Genomic DNA, 20,345 nt, shown 5'->3' on the forward strand with positions numbered 1-20,345 from the left:
CAGACATAGTTTATGGAAGGGTGGGTTTATTTCAGCTTACAGATCCAGGGGAAGTTCCATTGATAGCAGAAGAATCTGGCTGCTTTTCATAGACCCAAGCAGAGAGAAAAACCACCAAACAGCCAGCACCACAAGCAAGCCAGAACTCAAACTGCTCTCTCTACACCTTTGGGCTAGAGTCAGATCTTCTCCCAGTGACATGTCCCCCTGTAGCAAGAATCTGCCTGCTAGGAACTGAAGTTGCAATCTTAGTTTTAACAAAATACCTGAGTGTATGGGACCACACATTTTCACTATCATATTCAAGCCACCATAAACTTTTTGATGCACTTTGATTTTTTTGTTATTGTTCATCTCCTTTTTTTTTCTTCTATTCATGATTTCATTCTGCCCTTCTTAAAGTGCCCTTGCCTTGCAAAACAAACTCTCCTAAAGAAAAGAACTTCGTTTGTTTTCTCATAAATAAAAGTGAGGTTCCCAACCTTACTTCCAGTGTACCTGAGAGGAAGAGCTGATATAGGCAAAGTGCCTGGCATATATTATAGATGCTCACAAATGGTAACTTTTTACTTCAGAAAATAGACAGCTTAGAAATTGTCTGGTCTTAATTAAGATTAAAACAGACTATGTTTGTCATCCGGGAGGGAAGACTTATTCCTGGTATCCTAAGAGGCCTCATTCCAGTCTCCCATTCATGCTAAAGAGTCTGTCTGTTGAAAATGCATTTTCCCCAACATTAAGATCCTATCATTCCAAATTCAATTACATAAAAGTGGTCATTAGTGAAGGAAATTGACACTGATGTGGACAAGAACCAACAGCTGTCTGAGAAATGCAAGTATTCATAGCTCTCTAGGGACCAGGTTAGGAAACAGGGGCTAATGCTTCTCCGAAGAAAACCCTGGCAAATTCTGGCTCCCTGGTCTGTTGGCTGCTTAAAGCACTGAGAAGCTTCTATGGGCATAAGGTCTAGGTACCTGAGAGCCATCTTCTGAGCATGTACAAAAGAATGGCCCTGAGCTAAAGAGATATCTTAGTGGTTAAGTTGTTAAGGACCCGGGTTCAATTCTCCAGAACCCATGTAAGCCTGATGCCTGTGGTGGCACATGCATCTGGAGTTCGTTTGCAGTGGCTAGAGGCCCTGGTGCACCTATTCTCTCCCTCCCCCCTTTCTAAATAATTAAATAAAAATAAAATATTTTTAAGAAGAAGGATCCAGAACTAACCTGAGAGAAGAAAGCAAGTAGAGGTGTGCGTGGAACTAGAGAGAAGGACCTGGTAAGCACATTTGCCCTCTCCAGTCTTTGGACTTGCTGCTCTGGTGTCTGAGTGTCTTACAAGATGTAGGCTTGGGACAGGACACAAAGATACATGCTCCCCCGCTGAGAAGCCACTCTCTGGAGCATAGAGTACCCCATAGCTTCTCTGGATGTGTCCCTACTGGCTAGTGGCCTTTCTGGCTCTCTCCTGGTTTCACCCTCACCAGCTTAATTCCTCAGGACTTTTTCTTCTTAAGCTGTCTGTTCTCTCACCCTTCCTAGCCTTACTTTGTTAATGTCCACACAGTGAAAACATTTGATTTTGTATATTTTAGTGTCTGGTTTTTCAGTTTCCTTGCCGTGTTTTGCATTTTCCCCGTTCTATTTGTAAGTTGTTATTGGTGATCCAAGCACTTGTTACCTGTTTTAAGAGCTGTATTTTTTTATACCTAGTTCAACTGCTGTGCATCCATTTCATATAGGGGTCATGAACCATAAAATGCCTTCAAGATCAACAAACAACAGAAATAAGTGAAAAAATCCAAATAGTAAGAGAGTAGTGGACATTATAGCAAATTTAAAAAATGTGTGCCCTGGGATGGAGAGATGACTTAGTGGTTAGGGTACTTGCTTGTGAAGCCTAAGGACTCATGTTCAAATGTTCGGGTCCCACATAAGCCAGGCACCACAACGTGACAAGCGCATGAGGTCTCACATGTGCACAAGATGTTGCAAAAGTCTGGAGTTTGGACTGGAGAGATGGCTTAGCAGTTAGGGTGTCTACCTACAAAGCCCAGGGACTCATAATCTACTCTCCAGATCCCACATTAGCCAGACAAAAGTGAGGCAAGCACAAGGTTGCACATGCCCACTAGGTGGCACAAGTGTCTGAAGTTTAGTTGCAGTGGCTGAGGCACTACCATGCCAGTTCTGTCTCTAAAAAAAGAAAGAGTCTGGAGTTTGATTGCAGTGGCTGGAGGCCCTGCCCCCGCTCCCCCTTCTCACAGTTCACTCACTCGTTCTCTTTCTGATTAAAAGTAATTTTTTAAAAATGTGTGCCCTGGACAACAGGGAATAGCACTAATCTGCTTGTTGGTGCTGTGAATATCTCAGAACTGTCCATGCTAACGACTGAATGAATAAGTGAGTGAATGAGCATTCAAACCCTTTCTTTACCTCATACTCTTACAAAAATAATTTATTTATACTTTCATGTAATGAAGACAGGTGTGGAACCACAATATTTGCATCTATTATTGCAGATAGTATTGTTTCTAAAAGTCCAGTAAAGCATTACCTATTGCACTGCTGAGCCCCTTAGCAAAAGAAAGTTAACATAATCCCACCCGAATAAACTAGCATATGGCAGTGTGCTTTCATAACAAATGTGGAGAAGCCAAAACTTTGTTCCTTAAAAAAAAAAAAAAAAAAAAAAAAAAAAAAAAAACCAGTATTGGGCATTTCCATTATGGATATAAGTGTGGTATTTTCTCAGAAACTACATGACTCAGCTGTACTACTCCTGGGCTTGAGTACAAAGGACCGTATACCCTGCCACAGAGAAATGTGCACTTCCATGCTTATGGCTGTTCCGTTCACAATAGCTAAGAAATGAAATCAACCTAGATGTCCATCAGCTGATGTCTGAATAATGAAAATGTGATGTAGGTATTTTACTCAGCTATAAAGAAAAACAAAGTTATGAATTTACAGGAAAATGGATGGAACTGGAAAAAAACATTTTACTAAATGAGGTAACCCAGTCTCAGAAAAGCAAAACTCACTGTAAACAAACTCCAGACACATGCACCCCCTTGTGCACATGTGTGACATTGCATGTTTGCATCACTGCATCTGGCTACATGGGACCTGGAGATCCAAACATGCATTCTTAGCTTTACAGACAAGTACCTTACCTGTTCAGCCATCTCTCCAGCCTGGAAATAATTTAATAGCTGGGCCACATACAAGTTGGGTATCTTGAATAATAGATGTTACAGTAGCTCACAGACCTCACTGGTTACAAACAGCTAATACAAGCTTAAAATCCAGAGGTCTTTGGGAAGTTCCTTCTTGCCCTGTTTAATAAGTAAAGCTATACAATTGCTTGGAAATTATGAGTAACTGTAAGAGGTATGCACCTGTTAAAATTATGCTGCCAGACTCAGGTACCATCTAATACATCCAAACCCAAAATTAAGTGTAGTATGGTAGAAATGCCACTGGATTCGGAAGTCAGATGTCTAGCCTGGAGTCTCTTGCTGTGTGACCTTGTGCCATTTACCTATTGCCACAGTGATGGTACACAATGACATACACTCCCTTCAGCATCATGTAAGGTTAGCATTGATGTCTGCAGAGGACCTATGGGTCAGCGAGGTGGTCCTCTAAGCTGAGTTGGGTGTGGACAGGCTTACTCATGTATCTGTACTCAGCTAGAGGTCAGCAAGGTGCCTAGACTGCCCTTGGAAGGACCACCAAGTGTACCTGGGACTTTTGGTACAAACTCTGTGCCTAGAAGCCACACATTTGTCAGCAAGAGAGCCTGGGCTTATTCTGAAGGCCGCTGCTGAGTTTCCTGAAGAGGACACTTGAGGTGAAACATACCATACCAGACTGTCCTGAGTCCAAGACCCACCGCCTGACTTCTCTGAGTCTAAATACTTGCCTATGGACTACAGGTTACCATACAGCCCCAGTAGAGGGGAGCAAGCAAACAGGACACAGTCACCTAAAGCCCTGTGGGATGAGGATAAAATCTTACCTGTGAATTTGTAAATATTTATGCACCAATGTTAGCAGTCTGATATCAAAGTCTAGGACCTATAAACAAGGAATAGTAATGGGCTTCAGAGCTGACCTCAGGCCGTTCCTTGACCACCACAACCAATGACAAAAGCCCAACTCACCATGTCTGCAGCTTCTCTGGAAAACACTAGCTAACTATTGGAACATGCCATTGTTATCTTCCAGGAATACACTGGTCTTTTCCTTGGATTTTGTTTTGTTTTGGTTTGTTTTTTTCAGGGTAGGGCCTCACTGTGGACCAGGCTGACCTGGAATTCACTATGATCCTCCTACCTCTGCCTTCCAAGTGCTGGGATTAATGGCATGTGCCACCACACCTGGCTTGTCTCTGTATTTTTTTTTAAAAAATAATTTTTTGTTTATTTTTATTTATTTATTTGATAGTGACAGAGAGAGAAAGAGGCAGACAGGGAGAGAAGAGAGAGAATGGGCATGCCAGGGCCTCCAGCCACTGTAAATGAACTCCAGATATGTGCGCCCCTTGTGCATCTGGCTAACATGAGTCCTGGAGAACTGAGCCTTGAACTGGGGTCCTTAGGCTTCACAGGCAAGTGCTTAACCACTAAGCCATCTCTCCAGCCCATCTCTGTATTTTTTTTTTTTTTGTTTGTTTGTCTTTGTTTTTTTTGTTTTTCGAGGTAGGGTCTCACTCTGGCTCAGGCTGACCTGGAATTCACTATGTAATCTCAGGGTGGCCTCGAACACTCGGCGATCCTCCTACCTCTTCCTCCCAAGTGCTGGGATTAAAGGCGTGCGCCACCACGCCCGGCCCATCTCTGTATTTTTAAAGAGACAGATTTTTGTGTGTTTTTGCAGCCCTGGGAATCAAACCTACTGCCTTGCATATGCTAGATAAGTGCTGCACCACGTAGCAACATCTCTAGCCCTTGGATTTTTAAGACAAGATCCCTATGTAAACTAGGCCCTGGCCTCAACTCCCACCCAGCCCTGCTTCCTGAGTGCTGGGAGCACTGGTGTGCGCGCGCTGCCTGATGAGGTGTCGTCCTGGCCGTGAGGTCCTCCTGCGCACTAAAAAATGCTAAGCACTTTCATATCTGCTGTGTACTCCTTCCGGCCCACTCTTAGTCTAATCACATCCCTGATAATGGCATTTGGAAGTCAGCACAGCTCTTTTCTAAGTACATCTTTCTGATATAGGATTTTGGGATTCAGAGGGGGTCCCCCAGAAATTATGAACCCCAAGTTTTGGGTTTGTCCTACTTTAATAAAGAATTTAAAAGTGCTGGAGAGATGGCTTAGCAGTTAAGGCACTCACCTGCGAAGCCTAAGGACCCAGATTCAACTCCCCAGAACCCACGTAAGCCAGACACACAAGATGACACATGTGCACAGGTCACACATGCACACAGGGTGGCACAAGCATCTGGAGTTCGATTACAGTGGCTAGAGGCCCTGGCACACCAATTCTCTCTCACATTCTGTCATAAAAAAGAATAAAGACAGACTCAAGAAGAATAAATTATGAACTATTAAGTTTATTAAGGGAGGAATCACAAATTGTGGGGTGAATTTAGGGAGATTAAAGTCTAGGAAGGGAGGATAAACACATGGAAGCATGCTCTCATGTGGAAACATTGTATAGTTTATAAGGAATTATAAGCACATGAAGGTAGAGTGAAGAGCTGAAAGGCCACAGCCTTTATAGAGTCAAATTCAGAGATGCAAGGGGAAGACCTGATTGGCTGGTAAATTGGAGGATGAACCTGTGACAGGTCAGCTCACCCAGGTAGCACAGTGGACTGTGGGCAGCAGGGGCCACTGTGGATCAGTCTCAATTAGACTTTTTTGCCAAGAGTTTCTGGTGCCAGGGTTAGCACCTCCTGGTTCCCCTTAGGCCTCAATCCCTGAGACTGCCTTAAAAAGCTAGCTTTCTCCTATCCTCCTTCACTCCCACTATATGTGCCTAATAGATGTGGCTACTAAAGAGCCTCTCCAGTGAATGCCCTCCCACTGCAGGCCCGGGATGCCACTTCTGCACTCAGTGAGATGGCCAGAGGGCATTCTGAGGCACTCCACTTTACCGCAGCTCTGGACAGCTTGGTTGTCTGCACGGCCCACAAGGAAGAGGTTTCTGGGATAACTGCAATCAGGACCTTCCAGATGTAAAGCCAGTGAGCAAGACAGCTTTCGGCCACATTTTGCATGCAGTGTTCTGCTAACTGCTGCTCAAAACAGCAAAGAACCCTGATTATGTCGCCTTGATGATGGCACCAGTGAACAAGAGGAGGTCGTCCTTTGTTTTCACTTCAGACCATGCTTGAGAGATCCAGACAAATGAGAACTCCCCCCTCACCCCCACATCCTGAAGTATGTGAGACTGGTTATAAGTGAGGCCAGATGTACTGTGCTGTGAGGGACAGAGACCCATTGGAATGTAGCCTTCAGCACGAACCTCAAGAATAGCCATGGCTGAAAGAACTCGGGAGCAGGGGTTGTCTGTTCTTTGACCCTGTAGCAGAAACCTTCAAAGGACAAGGTAGCCTGTGTCACCCCATAGTCAGGCTGCTGTTGGGGGTGGGGATGCGCTGTGGCTGAGCCAACTTAAAGCCGTCCTCCTAAAGCCTGCTTAGAGGCTAAAGACAGATAAGTCCTTTTGAAACCTGAGCCCATTTAAGATGTCTTTACTAAAATCCTCTCTGAACCATTAGCTGTGATGTCCTGTCATTTTCTTTCCTGCAAGTCACGTTCTTGGTGACTGCCATTGTAAGGAATTACAAAGCTTGCCCCCTAGAAGCTCCATTCCTGTTTCCCACAGTGCTAATATAGTACTAAGGCGATTTTCTGAATTTCTACCTGAGGCGTTCTTTCATCTCACCCCACTACTAAATCCTTCCCTTTGCTTTTCCGGAGTTAGAATCACCATGTGAGATGGTTGACTTAAAGTCTGGATTGATCCTTACAGGCTAGTTTGGAGCAGAACAGCAGAATTTACAAGGAAATATTCTTTATAAATAGAATGCATGCATGACTCCACAGTGCATACCAATAACCCCACTGAGGAGGGCCTGTAGTGGAGTAGGGGCGGGGAAGAGGGGCTGTATGAGAACATAATCCGATGGGAATGTGACCAACATGCAATTGTTCATACAGTCAAGTTCATAATTAATAAAAAAAAATTGAAGTAGAAGAAACAGAGAAATCTTCAGGCAAGTTTGTTCTGTGATGGTCTCATAGGTTTATATTTTTATCATCTTTGTACCCAGTGACCAGGGATACTTATTTGCTTGACTTTACTCAAAAGTAAGAAAACCTGGGCTGGAGAGATGGCTCAGCAGTTAAGGAACTTGGCTGCAAAACCTAACAACCCCAGATCGATTCCCCAGTACCCACGTAAAAACAGATGCACAAAGTAAAGTGGCACATGCATCTGAAGTCTGTTTGCAGGGGATAGAGGCCCTGGTGCACCCATTCATTCTCTCTCTCTCTCTCTCTCTCTCTCTCCTTGAAAATAAATAAATACATTTTAAAAAAATAAGAAGAGCTGGTCTGGAGAAATGGCTCAGCAGTTAAAGTGCTTGCCTTCAATGCCTGACAACCTGGATTTGATTCCCCATTTGCAGTAGCTAAAGGCCCTGGCATGCCCATTTTTATTCTCTCTCTGTCTCTCTTCTTGCAAATAAATATTTTTTTTAAAAAAAGCAGGCTGGAGAGATGGCTTAGCAGTTAAGGTGCTTACCTGCAAAGCCTAAAGATCCAGGTGTGATTTCCCCAATACTCATGTAAGCCAGATGCACAAGGTGGTGCTTACCTCTGGAGTTTATTTGTAGTGGCTAGCAGCCCTGGCACGCCTATTCTGTCTCTCACTCTTTTTCTGCCTCTTTTCTCTCTCTAATAAATAAATAATTTTTGGAAAAAAAGGACTCAGATTCAATCCCCCAAGACAGATACACAATGTGGAGTTTGTTTTCATTGGCTAGGGCCCTGGTGCACCCATATTCTCTCCCTCCGTTCCTCCCTCCCCCCCCCCCCCCCTCTCTCTCTCTCTGTGTGTGTGTGTGTATGCCTATATCTCTCAAATAAATAGGTAATTTTTTAAAAAGAAATCTGCATCACCCAGGGCCTGAGGCATTAGCTCAGCAGCTAAAGGCACTTGCAAAGTTCAGTTCCCACTTTAAGTCAGATGCACAGTGACACACCTGTGTGTCTGTGATCCCAGTATGCCTAAGACAATGGAGACAGAGCCAGGACCAGCTATATTGGTGCACACAGAGTAGCAAAAAGTGAGAGAGACTCTGTTTCAAGCCAGATAGTAGAGGACAAACACCTCAAGGCTGTTTTCAGACCTCCGCACATGCACACTGGTACGCACATGCCCACACATATCACATGCAAACACATTGCAAAAAAAGAAAGAAAGTCATATGAACTCTAAGAGCTTGTGTTTCTTTTTCCAAGTATTCAGCAAACAGAGAAAGGTGGACAGTTACCACATACAGAGCACCTGCCCCTTGCCAAGCTCTGAGCAGACATTGAAGTGTGTATTGTTAGCTCATTTATAGATGTGGATCATGATATGCTTGGAGAAAGAAGTGAAATTTGGAACTCAAGTCCAGCTGACTTTAAGCAGCCTTAACAGACCATATCCCACAGCTCTGGGTCTGGCTTCCTTGCCTGTCCTGGGAAAGAATAACACTAGAAGTACTCATGGAGACATACTCAGCAAGAGAAATTGCATTTCCTTAAAGGGAAATAAGCAGGGACCGTGTGTAATTACATACTTCAACAGTAGGTGGCAGTAAATACCTGTCACAGTTTCCATTCCTGTGCTTAATGAGTAGGTTTTTGTTTTATTTTTCTTCTGGATTCTCTTGTTGTCAATCAAATAAGCATTTCCAGAATTGTTCATCTGAGCACTGTACAAAAGAGCCCTGCCATCAGAATAACAAAAAGAAAACACAACAAACAGGAGAGTTCAGATAAGTTGCTTTTTGCATTTATCCCCATGGCAATAATAATGCCATCACAATTCAGTGTACATCCTGCAAAGCTGGCTGAGGCTGGCGTCCTGATCCCTTCTTGTAAAGGAGCCTTCTTCTGCCGTTTCTTTCTCTATGACACTGGGATCTGGAGATTTTGAGAAAATTACTTCAAAAACACTTATATCCAACTAGTTCACCTTCACAAGGAGGTGCAAAGAGCCAGATCCACAGTCTGGCCAAGTGTATAGCAGGTGTCTACCCTTTGTGACTGACACCGCACAGCCTTATTTGTGGTCTCTTCACCTTGATTGACAGAACTGTAATCTTTTGTTTGTTTGTTCTTTTGAGGTAGGGTCTCACTCTAGCCTAGGCTGACCTGTAATTTACTCTGTAGTTCCAGGCTGGCCTCAAACTCACAGTGATCTTCCTACCTCTGCCTCCTGAGTGCTGGGATTAAAGGTGTATGCCACCAAAGCAGGCTGACAGAACTGTGTTCTTTCTTTATATTACTATCATTATTATTATTTTGGTTTTTTGAGGTAGGGTCTCCTCTAGCCCAGGCTAACCTGGAATTCACTCTGTAGTCTCAGGGTGGCCTCAAACTCATGGTGATCCTTCTACCTCTGCCTCTCAAGTGCTGGGATTAAATGCATCTACCACCATGCCCAGCTCAGAACTGTAATCTTTTGGTGGGAGGCGGTTTGAGATAGGGTCTCATTCTAGTCCAGGCTGACCTGGAATTCACTTTGTAGTCTCAGGGTGGCCTCGAACTCATGGTGATCCTCCTACCTCTGCTTCCCAAGTGCTGGGATTAAAGGCGTATGCCACCACACCCAGCTAGAACTGTAATCTTAATGGTCCATTTACTCAATGATTTTTTGTTTTTGTTTTTGTTTTTCGAGGTAGGGTCTCACTCTGGTCCAGGCTGACCTGGAATGAACTCTGTAGTCTCAGGGTTGCCTTGAACTCACAGCGATCCTCCTACCTCTGCCTCCCGAGTGCTGGGATTAAAGGCGTGTGCCACCACGCCCGGCTACTCAATGATTTTTAAAAACGTATTTTATTTATTTGTGAGAGAAAGATAGAGAAAGAAAGAGGCACATAGAGAGAATGGTTGCATCAGGGCCTCCAGCCACTGCAAATGAATTCCAGACGCACACACCACCTTGTGCATCTGGCTTACATGGGTCCTGGGGAATCCAACATGGCTCCTTAGGTTTCGCAAGCATGTGCCTTAACCACTAAGCCATCTCTTCAGCCCTCTCAATGATTTTTATTGTCTGCCAACTGTGTGTTTGGTATTACAGTGGATACTATAGTATATGGCCTTAAATTATTTTTTGCTAAACATTAACCTGATACAGAAAAAGACTAATGAGCTATGAAGAAGTACACTAAAAGTTACCATTTATAAATGGAGAATAATCAAACTGGACATGACGGTGCAATACCTGTAAGCATTGGGGAAGCTAAAGCAGGAGGATTGCCAGACCTGGGCTGCATAACAAGACTTTATCTAAGAAGCAATAGCAAAAGGTAATAAAGCTCACACATTTCTCCTTGGGAGGAACATATAAAACTAGTTTCTGTGCTAGAGAGATGGCTTAGCCATTACAGTGCTTACCTGCAAAGCTTAAGGACACATGTTCGAATTCCCAGATCCCACATAAGCCAGACACACAAGGGAACACGTGCAAAGTCATGCATGTACACAACGTGGCACACACATCTGGAGTTTGATTTGCAGTGGCTGAAGGCCCTGCAATAATAAAGTTTATTAAAGTAAATTCTTTTTCTCTGTCATAAAAAAAACAAAATGGTTTCTATTAGTAAACTTATTTCCGTTGTCCGTGGTCATAACAAGTAGCTCAGTGGAACTGGTGCCCTGTGTGTCTCTGCCCAGGTTGCAGAGTGGGATGAACCTGCAGATATGCTTTGTCAACGACAGTGGCAGTGACAAGGACAGCGATGCTGATGACAGCAAGACGGAAACCAGCTTGGATACTCCCTTGTCTCCCATGGTAAGTCTACAGCTGAAGTGTTGCCTTGGGCTCTTTACTGGTCATTTAGCTCCTTCTCTGGTGTGAATTAAAAACCACCTTTCAGGAGAAGAAACATGTTGGAATTGCATGTTTCAAGAATTTGACAATGGCTGGGTGTGGTGATGCACACCTTTAATCCCAGCACTCACTGGAGGATCACTGTGACTTTGAGGCCAGCCTTAGACTACATAGTGATTTCCAGATCAGCCCGGGCTAGACAAGACCCTACCTTAAAAAAAAAAAAAAAAAAAAAAAAAAGCAACAAAAAAGGATTTGACAGTGTTGGGAAAAAATAAGGTTGTTATACAATAAGCATTTATAAAGCTTATTAAAGTAAATGATGACTTGAATATTAAACCAAAAATCACATGCTTTTAACAATTATAAAATGCTGGGCATGGTGGTACATGCACTTGGGAGGCTGTAGCAGGAGAATGTCAGCTGTCAGGACAGCTTGGGCTACATAGTGAGTTCAAGGCCATCCTGAGCTGGGTAAAAAGACCCTGTCTTAAAAAAAATCATAAAGGGAAAATACACTTAACAAGAATCTCTCCCCATTGGGATTAGAAAGATGAGCTCATTCCTTTCCCACATACTAAAGAAGTTGGATGAATAATAATGACAGACACTTGCTGCTAGAATTTACCTCTCTGTCAGGTCTGACTTTCACCTTATTGTACCAAAGACTAGCAAGGAGTAAATAGGTATTGGTCATTGAGTGTAGTGAGCTGTCAGAAGATATGTTACCTGAGCTTGGCATAGGTGAGACCAAGTAGTGAGTAGAGTTGCTGGAGAGAGCTCCCAGCCATGCCATGGAAAGGCTCAGAATGCAAGAGCCCAGCACAAGTACAAGGTCACTGGCATGAAAGCTCAGGCCACTCTTTCTTCCTTCACAGAGCAAACAGAGTTCCTCCTATTCTGATAGAGACACTACTGAGGAGGAATCTGAATCCTTGGATGACATGGACTTCCTCACAAGGCAAAAGAAATTACAAGCTGAAGCCAAAATGGCCCTGGCCATGGCCAAACCAATGGCCAAAATGCAAGTAGAAGTGGAAAAACAGAACAGGAAAAAGTCGCCTGTTGCTGATCTCGTAAGCAGCCAGGGCTGACGTGCACGCAGGTGGTTGGGGGCTGTGGTGGGTGCTGTCCTTTCCCAGGATTATGCAAACTTGGGTTTCTTCAAAACCATTTATCAAAAAGCACTGGCATTGAGAAATAACTAAATTTGTTTCTTTTTCCTTCCTACTGTCCATGTTGAAAAATACAAAAGCAACAGATTTCACCAAAGTAAACTGCTCTTGATTCAGATCTCCTGTTTCTGGGGGACAGTATTTCTGTCATAGAAACCAATTCCTTTGAAGCAGTTTTGGTGAAGAACCTGCTAATACAGCGAGCTCAGTGTTGCTTGAAGTCTCACCCCTGCCTTTCAAGGGAGAGCGAGAACAGCATAATGAGTTAGAGCCCTGGGCTTTGCAGTTATGCCAGGCACTGCTATTGCCCAGCTGTTGGGTTCTAGACAAGAGACTTAAGTCTCAGTTTCCACTCATGCACCCTGTGGACAACACCTGAGTGAGAGAGTGATTGTAAGGATTAAGTGAGATAAATGTTTAGAGTACAGCACACCATGCTTAAGACATAACATGAGTTACTATACAGTAGCTAATATCATTAATTTGAGCCATGCTCCCTGGTAACTCATTCATGTTAGAAATCCTTTGGTCTAGATATGGTATCATTTTGATGAGAGGAGCAATGTGTACCCAGTTCCACATTGGGAAGATCACAGGCTGGCAACATGTTTAAGTCCAGAACCTAATTGAAGTGGGTGGATGAGAGGGTGGGTCTCTTAAGAGTGGACTGGGTCCTTATGCTCAGGATGTGCAGCTTGGTTCATACCTCCACGGCTTCCCCTTTGTGTCTCCAGCTGCCGCACATGCCTCATATAAGTGAATGTTTGATGAAAAGAAGTTTAAAACCCACCGACCTGAGAGACATGACTATTGGGCAGCTACAAGTGATAGTCAATGACCTCCATTCCCAGATTGAAAGTAAGTGTAAGGTCTGCTTGGACACAGGAGTGAGATGTCACACCCGGGTGGACAAGACAGTGCTACTTTGTAGACTCAATCATTTTGTACAGTGTTTTCATTGAACGGTTTATTTGTGTTTACAAGGAAAGCAGGAAAATCATGGGCTTTTTTGTTTTCTATTGTTTTTAGTTGTGAAATGTCAGAAGCTTTCACAGTTTTTCAAGCTTTACCATGGTTACAGGTCTTTTTTGTCTTAATTCCCTGGCTGCTAGCACAATGTGTGAATTCAACTCACTTCTATTTCTAGAACATAGTTCAGTAGCTCAAAGTCACTTATTAGACAATTACACCTTCTACTTCACTTGTCTGTATGTTTACTTTAGGTTTTATCATCATCATTAGTCAAATCACAGTGGACTTACTTGGTGGGCCGCTAGGTGGTAAAAGTGTACATTAACAATATGTGAGAGCTGTGGGGTGGCAGATGACAGAGTATGGGCTACCCTGCCCCCACTCCCAGAATAACGAAATGCCTATGACAGAAACACCCCAAGGGGTGATGATGGTGTTGGTGATGATGGTTGAGGTCATGGGTTGTGAAGAGAGCAGGCATTGTTTGTCCTTGAAAGATATAGCATCCCCACCAGACTTTGTGGTCAGCATGATGAATCCACCATCCCTGTGGCCAGAACGTGGGATTCTGTATAGTCCCGTGAACTTGCCAATTAAAAGAATTCAAGAGTGCTGGAGATATGGCTTTGTGGTTAAGGTGCTTGCTGGCAAAGCTAAAGGATCCAGATTCAGTTCCCAGGACCCACATAAGCCAGATACACAAGGTGGCACATATGTCTGGGGCTCATTTGCAGTAGCTGGAGGTCCTGGCATGCCCATTCTCTCAGTGTGCCCATTCTTTCTTTCTCTCTCTCTCCCTCTCTCTCTCTCTCTCTCTCTCTCTCTCTCTCTCTTCTTGCAAATAAATAAAAATATTTTTTAAAAATCAACAGAATTGAAGAGACAAGGATCATCCCCATCAAATGCATTCAAGCAAGGAAAATTTGAACATTGATTAAATGTTTTATTGATGATATTATTTATGTGTTTAAATAAAGTGTGATAAAGGTATTGCATGAACTTCAAAAAAATCCTTTCTTGGGCTGGGGAGATGGCTCGACATTTGATGGTGCTTGCTTGCAAAGTCTAAGTCTCAGGTTCAATTCCCTAGGGCCCACATAAAGCCAGATGCACAAAGTGGCACATGTATCTGGAGTTTATTTGCAGTGGCAGGAGGCCCTGGTGTTTGTTTGTTCTCACTTTCTCTCTCCTTATAAATAAGCAAATGCATTTTAAAAAAATTTTAATCCTTTCTTTTTAGAGATATATATCAAGGTACTTACAGAAAAAAAAAAGTGTATGTCTGGAATTGCTTTAAAATCCAGTAGAAGAAGCAAAGATGATTGAAGATTAGTCATGAGTTCATGAGTTCATCATTTTGAAAACTGATTAGATATGTGGGACTGTCGGATTCCTTAAAGAGTATTGTCTCTTTCCATACTGGAAACTTCATATTGGTGGTGGTGGGAGAACTCCCAGCACTAATGGTTAGGATATGCAGATACTAAACCAAGTAGTAGTTAGGAGTAGGAAAAGCTACCCAGCGAGAACGGGGAGATGGCTCAGTTGGTGAAGTGCTGGCTGCACAAACAGGATAACCTGAGTTTGAGATCTTAGAAAGTAAGAGAGAACCATTTTCTTCTTCATATTTTTCTAGGGCAGGAGCCACATTAACCCGAAGCACTGATTTCAGAAGGGTTAGAAATATTTCCTTCTCAGGGACTGGGGAGATTGCTCAATGCTAGAGCACTCAGTGGGCAAGAGGGCGTGCTGTGTAAACATAAGGACCTGAGTCCAATCCCCAGCACCCACATAAAAAGCTGAGCATTGCCACACATGCCTATAGTGCCAGCCCTAGGGGTACAAGGTGGTAGACACAGGAGAATCCCTGGGGCTTGCTGGCCACCCAGTGTGTCTAAAAAATGGCAGCTCCATGTTCAGTGAGACTCCATCTCCAAAAAACAAAGTGGCAGAGCATAGAGGAAGACAGTCATTGTTGTTGTGCTGTGGCCTCCACACATGTGCCCTCGGGACACATGCATCTACATATACACACACACGTGCGCATGCGCACACACACACACGAAACATTTCCATCTTCATTCATTTACTTCCTGCATTAAGTCTAAGGAATGTTTGTCTCAACATTGTGTTCCACAGATTTTAAAGGATCATTTCTTTAGGTCTTACACATCTGAAAATTCCAGAAATCTTTTTCTAGCATTTTCAGATAATGCTTTTCTTATAGCACCTCCTTGTCCTGGAGCCTGACGAAGGCTTTGAGCATCCCTAACAGGCCTCCTCCCCAGCCGAGTGCCACATGCCTCAGCTGCTGAGGGGCTCCGCTGGTCCAGATGAGGGATGCAAATGAATATGCTCCAGATGCCGATGTTCACATTTCGTCACACAAAATCCTGCTGTTCCTACCCAGCTATTTTTCTAACAGCTAACAATGTTTTCCCCGCTGTAATATGAATGTAACTAAAAATACAGGCTGAATGTCTCTATATCGGAACTCTAACATGATCAAAGAGTCTTAGATTCTGTAAGATTTCAGACATTAGCGTTTTGGATTAGGGGTCTTTAGTTGGTAAAGTCTATATGAATATCCCAATACTCAAAAACCCCAGAAATATGAGATACTTCTGGCTCCAGTATTTCAAATAAGGAATATTTGTTGTATTTTCTTCCAGTACCTCCTGAACTATGCACACTGGGCATGTTTCTCCAATGGGTAGCTTCACCTTGACATAGGGAAGCTAACCATAAGAAGTCTACATGAAATCTGGGGTGATGGCTCAACCTTCATTCTGAGCACTCAGAGGCTGGGGCAGAAGGATCACTGTGAGTTCTAGGCCAGTGTAGGCTACAGAGTGAGATCAGCCTGGACTAAATGAGCTCCTGCCTGTAGAAACAACAAAGTCTACACTGCACATCTTTCTTATGATGCCTAACTGTTTCTCTGCACTGCCGTGCACAGTGGCCTGTACATGGACCTGTTCTGTCATGGGTACAGCCTGATCTGGTTTTAATGCTCCTTTCTTGGCCCCAGGCTTGAATGAAGAGCTGGTCCAGCTGCTCCTCATCCGGGATGAGCTGCATACGGAGCAGGATGCCATGCTGGTGGACATTGAAGACTTAACCAGGTCAGTCTGGGTTCCCTGTTGGCAGAGAAGAGCAGCTCCGGGGGCCAGAAAGTGAAGAGTCAGAGAACCCATTGGCTCTGGAGAACTAAGTCCCTTACTTCCGTGCCTAACTCACCTTAGCTGGTAGGAGGAGGGTGGTTCCCAATGTGGGCATCAGCCCCAAGTCATTCCACACTGATGTGCTTTCCACATATGAGCATTGGCATGGTGGGTGTCACAAAGTGACCCTGCTCCTGATAGCCAAGACTGGATTAGACCCCTTTTCTCTATATTGCTGGTCCCAGCCTGTGCCTCCATGTCAGCACAGGTGACACCAGCTTCTTTCATTGCAGTGTTTCAAGAGCCTGGCACAGGGTTGGCTATATCCTAGTAGGTCCTCAGTAATGACCACTGGAAAAAAAGAAAACTTTGTGGGGCTTGAATGAATCATATCTTTTAAAAAGAGTGAAATGGGGGCTGGAGAGAGATGGGTCATCAATTAAGAGAACATGCTTGGCTGAAGAGATGGATTAGCAGTTAAGGCACTTGCTTTCAAAGCCAAAGGACCCAGGTTCATTTCCCCTCATAAGCCAGATAATATCTGCATAAGCCACATGCACATGGTGGTGCATGCATCTGGAGTTCATTTGCAATGGCCTGAGGTTCTGATGTGCCCATTTGCTCTCTGTACTTGCCTCTGTCTCTCTCAAATACGTAAATAAAAATTATGTGTGTGTGTGTGTGTGTGTGTGTGTGTGTGTGTGTGTGTGTGTGTATATATATATATATATATATATATTTTTTTTTTTTTTTTGGTTTTTCGAGGTAGGGTCTCACTCTGGTCCAGGCTGACATGGAATTAACTCTGTCATCTCAGGGTGGCCTTGAACTCATGGCAATCCTCCTACCTCTGCCTCCCAAGTGCTGGGATTAAAGGCGTGCACCACCATGCCCGGCTAAAAATAATATATTAAAAAAGAGTGCTTCCTCAGCATGAGGACCTGGGGGCAGCCTGAGTCCACTTGAGTTCCATGTACCAACACCCACATAAACAGTGAGGTGTGGCCACACATGTCTGTAACCCCAGTCCTATGGGGAGCAGAAACCAAAGAATCACTGGGGCTAAAAAAAAAAAAAAAAAAAAAAAAAAACCAGCAAGCTCCAAAATCAGTGAGAAACTCCATCTTAAGGAAACAAAGTAAAGGGGTGGTGGAGGGGAGACATCCAGCATTCTTCTCTGGCCTCTGCATGGACAGGCACCACATCAGCACATACATGTGCCTGCACCCACATGCCACACTCATGCTAAAACATGCACATGCAAAATAAAGTTAAGTGGTTGAATAAAACCTTTTAATTTTATGGATTGAAGCCCTTATTTCATTAGCTGCAGTGAAATCTTCCTTACTGGGCACCAGAATGTTTCTTGAACCGAATTTGCTTGTGAGGCTCATGAGCAGTGTTATGAAAGTGTTCTCAGCTCTCTGTGCACATCAGCAGGGCCATGTTAGGAGAGGGCTTCTTTTCCCTGGGTTCCTGAGCTTAGTGTACTTGTAGCCGCTGCATGTGCCAAAGATGCTGTTGTCACTTCCCTAGTTTTGGAAACTATTTGTGATTTGTCATCCCTGCACCATAGTTCTGAGGCGTTCCTCATAAAAACAGTTAAATGTGACATCACTGATTCCCCAAGTGCAAGCAGCACACAGATTGTCTCCAGCCCTAAGTGACAGCTGAATCCCCTCTGCCTGTTTTCTCTTGGCAGATTTGTCAGTTCCTAAACCCATCCTTAAAAGCACTGCTTTGTGCTGCCGTCAGATCCTTCCATTCTTTGGGAAGTATCCATTCAAAAGATGTCAACAGCTTGACCATTCGGCCTCCTCACCCAGTTGCAGCTTACTTTGGGCTCACACACTACCTTTGGCCTTGCTCTCACTTCCACGACTGTGATTTTGGGACTAATTTAGGGGAGAAACTTTATGCCAGCATGGGAAAACATTGCCATAAAGGACTAGTATGTGTTAGATTCTCCATTTTATAGCAAGTTCAGTTACTGGTTCCAGGTGCCTGTCAGGAGACGCAGTTAGTGCTCAATAAGTCATCACTCAGGTCACTGGCAGACTCCATACCTGGCTTTGGTTTTTGTTGTTGCTGAACTGTTTTTGTTTTGTTCCTGCAGTTCTGGGGATCAAAATCAGAGCATCCTGCATGCTGGGCAGGTGCTCCACTCCACTATGACCTGCAGCCCCCACCCCATGTGTGCTTACTGTCGATATGGTCATGTTTGCTCTTGCTCCCTTTCTTGTCTGTAGTGCCTAGAACATATGCCCCTCAAAAATGGAAATCTCACTGCTTTGTCCTCACCAAATTTCCTGCCCCAGATGCAGTACCTGACAGGTAGAAAACATATTTTAAATACTAATAAACACATCCTAGATGCCCATCTCTTGTCATTTTAAATATAGTTCTTTCCTTCCCCAAGGTAGTAAATCTAACATTATTCCCATGGTTCACTGAGTCAAGGAGTCCATAGCATATGAAAATTAAAGGGTTCCGATTAGTTTGAAAGAAGTGTTGTTTCCTTGATTGTCAGGAATTTAACTCTGAGGAGCTCAACTTCAGTTTGGAGGTTGTTGTAGCTGTTGACTGGAAAGCACTTTGGATCTTCTGTCTTCATGCTTAGTAACCATGTGGTTCATGTTGCAGACATGCGGAGAGCCAGCAGAAGCACATGGCAGAGAAAATGCCTGCCAAGTGAAAGAAGCCATCCGCCCGTGGACACACGAGGGTTCACTTTGCTTCTTCAGTTGTGAAACATGCTATTGCTAAAGGTGGCGCCGAGACAAGTATCAGTGCTCGTCATCGATGATGTCTGAAGCTTACTGTCCCGTGATTGGCCTTTGCTTCTTAATTTATTTTAATTTTTTACTCGTGCCACTTACTATCAGGCATTTTAATAAAATATTGTTACAAGAAAATGTACAGTACTTACACCATCACCAATCATGGATAACCAGAGAGTAGTTTTAACTTTATTTTTATTTGTTTAGAGATTTTAAGTTGGAGCAGTATTTACCATTGACTACTTTCATTCTTCACTGTAGTTTTAAAGAAGAACTGTAAATGACGGTGCTATACAAGTCAAAAATACATGCCTGCCTCGTAGTGAAGTTGTAGCTCCCCGTAATATGTATATTTTAATCAGTTTTCAACATTTTGTGAATGTTGACTACCTGACGTTCATTTTTAGATGTGCTATTAACATTCTGTTGGATCCAGGAGGTTCCTTGAGAGTTTTATGTATAAATATGTAAAATAAAAATTAAAACTTTGTTTCATATGATATGTCTTTTTGCTCACTAGCAAAACTGGCTATGCTTCCTTACTCTTTGACCCTTTTACAACTAAATTTCCTGCCAACAAGCTTCTGTCAGTGAAAAATAAGCAGCTACTACTGAGTACAAGCACACTAGCATATTGCCAGGAGACCGTGAAAAACTGAATGAGTGAATGTGAGAATGTGCGTGCATGCACACAGGTCAAAGGTTAGGACCATCAGAGCCAGCATGTTTGTGGTTGCTTACAGCTCTTTATCTGGTGTGCTAAATCTAACCTTTACTGGCTGTTCATCTTGCTCCAGGCTAGACCTACATCACAACTACATTTACCAAATTCACTGTATTAGTTACTTTCTTCTTGCTATGAATAAATACCTAACTAGAAGTAATTTAAGAAAGGAAAAGGTTTATTCTAGCTTACAGTTCTGAGGTCATACATTCCATCATGGCAGGGAAGGCCTGGCAGCAAGAGGCCAGCTCATCACGTTGTTGTCAGAGCCAAGATGCAGAGGGTGAAGAGGAAGTGGCACCAGACTATGAACTTTAAGACCTGCCCTCGGTGACCCTCTTCTTCCAGCAAAGCTCTACTTCCTAAAAGTTCTACAGCAACCTTCCTAAATGGAAGTATTCAAATAACATGAGTCTATGGGGGCATTTCACATTTAAACCTTGACATTTTGAACTCTGTGTTC

General features: G+C 43.5%; 1 protein-coding gene across 5 annotated transcripts in view; it reads left to right on the top strand.

The window, feature by feature from the left end:
* Window positions 1-19,658, top strand: part of Schip1 (schwannomin interacting protein 1) — a 163,431-nt gene extending 143,773 nt beyond the window's left edge. For all 5 annotated transcript variants that reach the window (XM_045161633.1, XM_045161632.1, XM_045161634.1 and 2 more), the window contains 5 exons: window positions 10,911-11,028; window positions 11,946-12,143; window positions 12,977-13,100; window positions 16,246-16,339; window positions 19,022-19,658. In XM_045161633.1, the coding sequence (XP_045017568.1) occupies window positions 10,911-11,028; window positions 11,946-12,143; window positions 12,977-13,100; window positions 16,246-16,339; window positions 19,022-19,073 (586 nt within the window). In that variant the 3' untranslated portion in view covers window positions 19,074-19,658. The remainder of the gene's footprint in view (window positions 1-10,910; window positions 11,029-11,945; window positions 12,144-12,976; window positions 13,101-16,245; window positions 16,340-19,021) is intronic.
* The last annotated feature ends 687 nt before the right edge of the window (window positions 19,659-20,345 follow it).

The sequence above is a fragment of the Jaculus jaculus genome, chromosome 11 (assembly GCF_020740685.1).
Source record: "Jaculus jaculus isolate mJacJac1 chromosome 11, mJacJac1.mat.Y.cur, whole genome shotgun sequence".
NCBI lineage: Eukaryota > Metazoa > Chordata > Mammalia > Rodentia > Dipodidae > Jaculus > Jaculus jaculus.